Genomic DNA, 9,189 nt, shown 5'->3' with positions numbered 1-9,189 from the left:
TCTGGTTCCTTGACCTTCTTTCCTTTCTTGGCAGCGGGAGCTGTAAGGTGACAGAGAAAACAGGAGGGGTAATTGAGACTGGTGTAACAGTATTTTTTTGTATTCTGTTCTGCTTCAGACATAATGTAAGTGTAAGATACATATCGCAAAAAACAGGACACATCAATTGTCTCACCTGTGCCGTTGTCATGGTCACCATCTCCAGCATCCTGCTCATTTTTCTTCGCTCTTTTCGACATACTTTCACTCGTTCTTATCCCACACACGCCCCGAAGACACACAACACGCACACACGAGTACACACGCGTCGCCGCTGGGAAAAGAAAAACAGATGATCTAGTCATTAGCTTAATTTATAGCAGCCACTTTAGCAAATACAATAGCGACACTTAGCTCATCAGCTACTGCCACAATAGCTACTAGTTTGTACGCCAGATATGTGATAAAGATGTTTACATTACAGTATCACATATCCATTTAACAATTCTGTAACTACTGCAAAAACAGGCGAATCTTTGATAATAAGCTAGTTAGCTAGGACATATACATAACTTTATGTGCGGCCTATGGCTCAATCCATGTCGAATGAAGATCGAGTCTGAATAAATGGGCAAAATGTGAACGAGCAATCTGGCAGAAAATGAATGCAACTACTGCTGCTACTACTACTTCTTTGCAAATTAAGAATTGAACTAGAGAGAACCCAAAGTATTCTTACTTTGCGTTTTCACAACAAAGGATTCAACCGTGTCACAGTCGCAGTCACTCCTCCAAAACAAAGCAGTGGGGTTTGATGAACATGGTCACACACGCGCATGTGGTGTAGGCTGCCCTATATTATGCCTGATGTGATTTTACCCTGAATCCGTGAACGCACCAGGTATCAGCTTTTTATGCATGTTATGTATTTGTTTACGTCAAACATTAAATGTCTACAATTAGCTTCCAATTGTTTTGGTTAATACAATACATTGAAAGATACAATTCTGTAAGGAAATCAGCAAACGACCCCTTGTTATGGGTCCTCACTGCCTAGAGAACTGTCTGAAACCCGAAATACTCAGCAACTGGAAGGTTCGTATTAAACTTTTTGCTTTCTCATCTGAAATTATGTTTTTCATTTAAAACACGTGAAATTGGCTCTTAATGTGCCTTTGTTTTTGGCATTTGAACTGAATAATTGATTGTAGATCTAGATCGCCACCTGGTGTGCAACCCGAGTGTTAGCTAACTAATCATGCTTCTAATAGTTTTAACCAAACATGACACTGTTTTTGGTATCTATATTCTAGTGCTTATGTTCTACTTTTCGTATTGCTTTTGAAGAATAAATAAAATAACACTTGTACTTTTTAGTCGTTGACATTGCACTGTTTATTCTTGTATGAACTGATGTATGCAACTGTTTCTGGTATTTGTAGCAATGCCATCGCACTCTGAACATTTTTTTTTCAGATGCACACAAGACCAATAGCTATGACATTATTTCAATGTGCTCAAGTTTGTATTTTATTCAACAACAAAAAAATTCATTATAATTCTCCATCTCCCTCAAACTCTCTAGCTGACATGACTGTAGTGATTGGATTTGAGGGTAGTGCCAACAAGATTGGTGTGGGCATTGTGAGGGATGGGGAAGTACTCTCAAACCCCAGACGCACCTACATTACACCCCCTGGTCAAGGCAAGTTGGTTGAATTCAAAGTAGACTCAAATGACAACTGAAGGCTTGCGTTTGTCCTAATGCTCATGTGTGTAGTTGCAGTAACAGACTAACTCTCCATCCCACTAGGGTTCCTGCCTAGTGAGACAGCCAGACATCACCGCAGTGTCATCCTAACAGTTCTGAAGGAGGCGCTGGAGGAGGCAGGGCTGAAGCCTGCTGACGTTGATTGCGTGGCATACACAAAGGGTCAGGAACTCCTATGTCACTGATTCCTATAAAGCTGAAATGGCCTTTCCTGACCTGTAGTACCATTCAGTTTTCACCAACATGATATTATTTACCCCAGGACCAGGGATGGGTGCCCCCTTGGTGACAGTGGCTCTGGTGGCGCGCACAGTGGCCCAGCTGTGGGGGAAGCCTCTCCTGGGTGTCAACCACTGTATTGGCCACATTGAGATGGGCCGCCTCATCACTCAAGCCGATAACCCCACTGTGCTCTATGTCAGTGGGGGTAACACACAGGTCAGTCACCCATACATATATACTAAGACAGACTTGGGATGTCCCGCACAACTTGAGAGTTCTTAGGGTTTTCCCTTAGTTAGCACTCATACCTGTCTCAACTGAGGTTTCTGGGTTTAGTTGTGCTCTAATGCAATGTTCTCATGAAGGTGATTGCATACTCTGAGCGGCGCTACAGGATATTTGGTGAGACCATCGACATTGCAGTGGGAAACTGCCTGGACAGGTTTGCCCGGTGATAAAGGTGAGTTCTGCATGGCTCTTCAGGGGACTCAACTGAAACAAACCTGATTAAGTAATGCTCCTATAAAGGCTACATGCTGAAACATGTAGTCCATTTCCATCGTCTTACAAGAGTTGCTGAATATCATTTTCAATTTGCTCCTCTTTTCATGCATCTTGTTTTTAAAGCGAGATAGCAACATCCTTTTTTCTCCTCTTTAAGATTTATTGTGGACTCGGACTATACCTTGTATAAATTGTTTTACCATTCTCATGAATCAAAATGGTTTGTACTCAGATTTCCAATGATCCCAGCCCTGGGTACAACATTGAGCAGATGGCCAAGAAGTGAGTACATGTGTTTTCTTTGGAATTGCAGTCGGCCAGTAGATGTTTTTATATGTATATATTTACACCATTGATTTCCTGTTTGTTTTGTCAGAGGTACACAGTATGTGGAGCTTCCATACACGGTGAAGGATGGACGTGTCATTCTCTGGGATTCTATCCTATATCGAGGTAAGATGCAGAGCCTTTAAGTGGGAATTAAGTTCTGCATTGAGTTGCATTGCATTGGGTTGCATAGCATTGTCGGGGAGAGACAGGGTTTTTGTGATAGTTAGATGGACTGTGGTTATAATAAGGGGGGCATGTTTGATGTGTTCATATTTGTCCCTTTTCTTTCAGGAAGCAGCTGGGAAGATGTTGAAATGTAATCAGTGTACAGCAGAAGACCTGTGCTTCTCCCTACAGGTCAGAACAAAAGCAATAAACTGCCCCAGTGCATTGTTGTTAGCCTGTTTCCTGCATCGGCACGGCAACACCCTTCCCTTTCAGAATGATGGCAGCTACATGGTGGCATCACTCACAGTCTGAGAGGTGTCAGAGCACACCACTGTGTAATGATCCTTCACTACTTGTGTGTCCTGTAGGAGACCCTGTTTTCCATGCTGGTGGAGATCACAGAGAGGGCCATGGCTCACTGCAGCTCCCAGGAAGTGCTCATCGTTGGAGGCGTTGGCTGTAAGTCAATTGTACTTCATTGTGGGAGTTGTGGGCTTTCCAATGTAATTCATTAAAACACATAAGATGTAATATCATGTAAATCTGTCTGATCTCATTATGGACAGGCACAACTCAAACACAACCCTTCAGGAATGCTGATGATGGTTTTGCTCTGTAGGCAATTTGCGTCTGCAGGAGATGATGGGAGTCATGTGCAAGGAGAGGGGTGCAAAGCTCTTTGCTACAGATGAGAGGTAAGGTTCTACATACTATGTTTTCAATACAAGGGATCTGACAAGTGTATCTAAGACATTCAATGCTTAAGGCTTAAGTTGATGCTAATTTCACAATGTACTTTAACTTTGTACATCCTGTTATTAAAATGTGATATTCTGTTTCGTTGTGTCACAGCTTTTGTATCGATAATGGAGCAATGATTGCACAGGCTGGCTGGGAGATGTTCCGATCTGGTCAGACAACTGAGCTGTCAGACTCATGGATCACTCAAAGGTAATTCCACTATACCTGCAACTCAAATGATTCCCTTTCATTGTATTCTATTATACAGTACACTGATTTATCATATTTATATTGTACCGTACAATGATTCCCTTTCATTCTATTGTACAGTGATTACTTTTACATAAACATTTTAGCTAAAATGTTACAGGAAGTTCTTCGTCTATTTTACAAAAGTGTATTGAAATGTTAACTGGATATTTTTTGACAACAGGTCTACCATATTGTGCTGTCATCCAGTGACAAGAGAAACATTGTTGTTGGCAGGTACAGAACAGATGAAGTGGAGGTGACCTGGAGAGATTGACAGCTCACTACCCAACAGGATGCAACTTGCACCCACCTTCCCTTTACCTGGATTGTATGTGTTGTGTCATGATGGAGGGAAAGAATGTAGAAATATTCTATGCCTCACTTCTATCGTTCTGAACTCCTCAACACAACAGTTTTTAGCCACCCTCATTAGTATTTTAGGCCTAGATTAAATCTGGACTGCAGAAAATCTGCGCTATAGTGCGATTGAAATGTAAAGGCAATGTTCCCGCATTTGGAGAAAACACCTTTATCTTTTGATATTTTTTGGCTTTCTCTAGTGCTGGATTCAATCTGTATCGCAGAAGATCCGCATTAAAATAAGTCATTTCTGATTGAGCCAACATATGCAGCGTTTACCGTGAATGAAGTTCTGCGAATGCAGGAACTATGCCTTTAAATTTCAATATAATGCAGATCTTCCGCGATACGGATTTAATCCAGCCCTAGTCCACAATATAGCCACGTTTATACCTGGTGTTAAAGTGTCCTGATCTTGTCAACATTCTGATTGTGCAAATATATTTTTTAACAAGTGTATACGATTAAAAGAAGTACCTCCGGAGATAGTCAGTGATGCGTTGTAATGTAGGTAGATTTCTTACAACTGTAAACAGATCTGGATTATCAAACCATTTAAATCATTCCTTCTAAAATCATTGACAGGTGGCAATATAACATTAAATAAAAAATTTGCTTTACACTGAAAGCTGAAATGTACCTTTTCGAGGATGGGGATCAGCAAGATTAGAACCTGCGATCTTATGGTCCCTAGCCCAGTGCATTGCACCAGCAGAGGTGAGGGCACTATGCCTTTTCCACACATTTTAAGCTGTTCAGGCAGAAAGGTAGGTAAATTTGGAACTCAAGACCGAACAGATTTCCCCTCCTCCTGTAACTCCGCCCACTGAGCATTTATCCAATCAAGTCGTCCAAGAATCACAATCACTTATTTTTGGCCTTTATTCAGTCCGTATAGCAGTAGGTCAGCGCCATAGAAATTGAAAGGCAATGTTCTTGCGTTAGCAGCACTGCATTCACGGTAAACACTGCATGTCGGCTAAATTGGAAATAACTTTTACATTTCAATCGTGCTGAACTTCAGCGACAAGGATAGTCAAGCCCTCAGTTTACTTTAAAAAAAGGTAAAAACATTTTAAACTTGTCCATATTAAAGCAAATGTTGTGGGTTTTATGTATCATATGTAAAAATGATAAAACAATTAAGTATGAGCATTACCAGTAAGACCATGGGGCATGTCAAGTTCATTCAATTTTATTATGCAATACTGTTCACTTATCCTCCAGTGTATTTTTTATACATTTCAAATCATAAAACTGAGCTAGTGTGATCATGAGTAATCATATGGATTCATGAGTAACATTCACCCAATCAGGGTACAAAATAAAACAGCATTAGGATCAGACAGGGGAAGGGTGCCTTCTTATTGTGCTGTCTGCACCCCTGTAAACTGGAGACATGATTACACATCTGTCCCGTGTAAAATACGGTCAAATGAAGCAGGTATAACACATTTTCAAATTTGTGAAAAAAATAAACACCTGGTAGGGAAATAGGAGTACCAAGGATTGGTCACAACAGATTAGAAAGTGCTTGACGGATCCTCAACAGAGGACAAAACAGAAAATGTCTGATAAACTTCTCAGTTCCTCACAATAAAATGACAGCTCTTAAGATTGTTAAAAAAAGACCAGCTCAACACGACATTAAACGAATCATTTTGAGCCGATAGGAACTCCAGGTCCAATTCATTAAGGCAGGCCTTTGAAGGCGTTAGAAAAGTCCCTAGTTGTGGATCTCATCAAGGAGTTAGTCCAAAGTGTCTCAGTGGCTTTGTGTAAAGCATCGACCTGAGTGCGTGTGTGTGTGTGTGGGGGGTGTGTGTTGTGGCAGACAGGTCCATGAGTCACTAGGGCTGGCTGGTCCAGGAGTTCTTATACCAAACTACCTTATTGGGATCTGAAACAGAAAGTAAGACAGCATTTAGTGACAGGCAGCATGTCAAACCTTCTCATATAATCTAGCCCTTTGGGGGCTGCAGCAAGGACTTCAAACGGAACCCACTAGATAAAAAAACATCTCAAGTTGTATCCTTCTTTAGACCCATTAGGGTACATGATGCAAATGTTTTTGCAGACAAGATGCAGCAAGTTTAAATGAGGTCACTAGTAGGATCTCCCCCTAGATCCAATACAATTTGCCTAATAATGCTGGACAACCACAAACACTTAGAGCATGCAAATAGCCTAGTGAAAATTGTGTTCAGTAGCGCTTTCAACACCATCTACTTATTGAGAAGCTTGTAACTGTAGTCAGGTGAGATTTAACTGCCATCTCTTCATCTAGAAAGGTTAACAAGGAGCCCTGTAAGGCTGCGTACAATTGCCAAGCCTCTGGCCCAGCCCATGGATTCTTTAAATATGCGGACGACACTCACTGGTGGGATTACTTAAAATCATATCAAGCCTCACCTGAAGGTCTCGACAGAGAAACATCCAAATTCATCCAGTGATGCCAAGACAACTTCCTTAAAAAATAAACATTAAGAAAATGGAGATGGCAATTGATTTAAAAAATATGACCACCCCCAAGAGCAACGGGGAAATCAGTTGATAATGATAACATAAGTACCTTGGAATTGAGAGACAACGTGAAATTCAATGACTGTGCCCTCTCACAAAGAGATAGTTCTTCACTGCACGTATTCTTCTCGCATTTAAACCAAAGATTTTATAACTAAACCAGACCACATCCCGTTGTTTCAAGTTGGAACAAATGAGTCAATAGTCCAGGTGGATCCTTCACATTTATATCGGTCTCATCGTTCAATCTGTATTTAAACCGTCTTGTATTATTGGGTGTTATTACATATTATGGTGGGATAATAAAATATATCAACGTTTAACAATCGAACCATTAAAGAGACCATTTCATTTTTAAGTAACGTTTGTTAGTTTTTCCCCCAACCTCGAGTAATGTCAAGATGAAACCATGTCCCGACAGTGGTTGTGTGTATCCAGCTATATGCCACAACTCAAATGAATGGAAAGATGAGCACCGTTTCATTTCCTGACCGTATTTTCTATTCATTTTGGGGTGGAAAATATACAGCTAAACTGAATTTACACCACTGATGTTGTGGGATGTGATTTTCTCTTGACATTAGACTACTGAGGTCTGAAAACATCTTAAAATCCTTTAAAAGTATGAGCCCTGCTTCAGAGATTCTAATGCCCAATGTGGAGAATGGAGAATCCGGTCAAATTCTAATAATGGACCTTCCTGATGAACTATCTACACCTTCTTTCTGTTTGTTGCAGGTGACATTCCATTCTAAAAATGAGCAAGGTATAGTTAGGATTCATATTATGATGCATACAACTTTTACTTGACAGATCTACAGAAAAATAACATTTATAATACATTAATGTATTATTGAGGTCTTAACCACGTCAGCCCTTACCTATTGTGTGATAGTGCAGAGCCTCCTTTAGATGGTGACAGGTGAGAAGCAGCTTCCCATTGATCTTTGCTTCCTCTTCTCTGTACTGGTCAATGGAGATTGAGGTAGTGACAGGAACTGGGATTTCACCACTGGCCTGGACTATGTGCTGCCTCTCTTGTGTTGGGTTGGTGGTTTCACCTCCAAATGTGAGCTGAGGTGCTGCTATGGGGGCAGGAGAGGGAACTGAACCCTCTGTGGCTTGGAGGACCTCACTGATGAAACTAAGTCCCCACTGGTTCTGCAGCAGGACACCGATAGCTGGGCGGCCCTCCTCCTCCAGCACTCCACCCACCGCCCCTGACTTCACTTTCGAGGCATAGCTGATGGTTGGCTGCAGCTTGGCAGGGCTGTCCTGCACTGGAAAAGCAGGTGGGTGCTTGAGTAGAGACAGGCTGTCCTCCACCCACCTCTCCTTCTGGCTCTGCTTCGGGGGCCTATCTGCTACACGCCCTGCCCCCCTGGGCCCCTCTCTGCGAGGGCCACGGCCTTTGTGCTGGCCTCTACGATCTCTGTCTCTACGGTAAGTGAAGGCATGTACATGGGTGGGTCCGTTCAGGTTGCCCTCGAGGGCCTGGGGTGATGCTTGGCAGGGCTGCTGGTCAACCCCAGTTGGGCAGCCTCCACCTCCTCCACCACAGTTGCCAGACCCAGGTGATAGGCGGCGGTTGCCAATATGAGCCTCTGGGTTGGTGGAGGACACAAGGCCAGCAGGATCACACAGGGTGTCAGACTCGCACACTGTGTTGGCCTCCCATGTACCTAAAGTTAGATATAAGGCAAAGGAAGATCGTTAGAATCCCCTAATAATTTAATATTAAAAAATGGAACAGTTTAAACTACACATTTATGTTATGGTTTATTGGTGAAATTATGAACTAGCTAACTAGCAAAGTACCCATCTTAACTTGTTAGGTTTTGTTGGGGCTTTAGGTTAACTGGCTAGCTAACGTTAGCTAGCCACATAGCTACGCAGAGCTAGAATGCACGCCACGTCCGGCCTAGCTAGCTACCGATTAAGCTGAATTCGGAAAAAAATCCAGTGGCAAATGTTATAATGACACTTAAATTACTTTACAACCATGTTATGCAAGTTGTATGTCATATGAGCAAAAAGCTATGTAACTAACGTTATAACCTTATCGAACTGCCTTGCCAACCAACCACTTGCTAACTAGCTAGCTAGTCTGCTAAGAAACAGAAAAGCAACGTGTATGTAACGTTAACAGTAGCCAACGTCAGCTAACCTGAAACGTAATTTATTTAAAATAGTAACTTTTAACTAAGCAGGAGATACTATAATACGGCCATACCGTTAGTCTTCAAGTATGCATTGGAACAATAAACAATTTCCTGGCTAGCTAGCTAACATTACGTTAGAGAAGTTTCATAACACCCCGGCTCCAACACACCGTACAG

The 9,189-nt window shown here is 41.9% G+C and overlaps 1 protein-coding gene, 1 long non-coding RNA gene and 1 pseudogene across 2 annotated transcripts; 1 reads left to right on the top strand and 2 right to left on the bottom strand.

The window, feature by feature from the left end:
- Positions 1–14: 14 nt before the first annotated feature.
- Positions 15–817, bottom strand: LOC135566257 (uncharacterized). The gene is made up of 3 exons (XR_010462016.1): positions 719–817; positions 176–313; positions 15–40 (listed from the first exon to the last, which is right to left on the bottom strand). It is a non-coding gene; the product is annotated as an uncharacterized LOC135566257 (long non-coding RNA).
- A 179-nt stretch (positions 818–996) lies between these two features.
- Positions 997–4,811, top strand: LOC135566256 (tRNA N6-adenosine threonylcarbamoyltransferase-like; annotated as a pseudogene).
- Positions 4,812–6,177: 1,366 nt separating this feature from the next.
- LOC135566255 (FMR1-interacting protein NUFIP2-like) lies at positions 6,178–8,532 on the bottom strand (the record flags this gene model as incomplete). Its single annotated transcript, XM_065014041.1, has 3 exons — positions 6,178–6,227; positions 7,569–7,601; positions 7,732–8,532. Coding segments are annotated over 3 exons (884 nt in total), but the record flags the coding sequence as incomplete, so codon positions are not given.
- Positions 8,533–9,189: the final 657 nt, after the last annotated feature.

Source organism: Oncorhynchus nerka, unplaced genomic scaffold (genome assembly GCF_034236695.1).
Source record: "Oncorhynchus nerka isolate Pitt River unplaced genomic scaffold, Oner_Uvic_2.0 unplaced_scaffold_6381, whole genome shotgun sequence".
In the NCBI taxonomy this organism is placed as follows: domain Eukaryota; kingdom Metazoa; phylum Chordata; class Actinopteri; order Salmoniformes; family Salmonidae; genus Oncorhynchus; species Oncorhynchus nerka.
The sequence above is the reverse complement of the archived record's forward strand: the minus strand, read 5'-3'. Positions and strand labels throughout refer to the sequence as shown.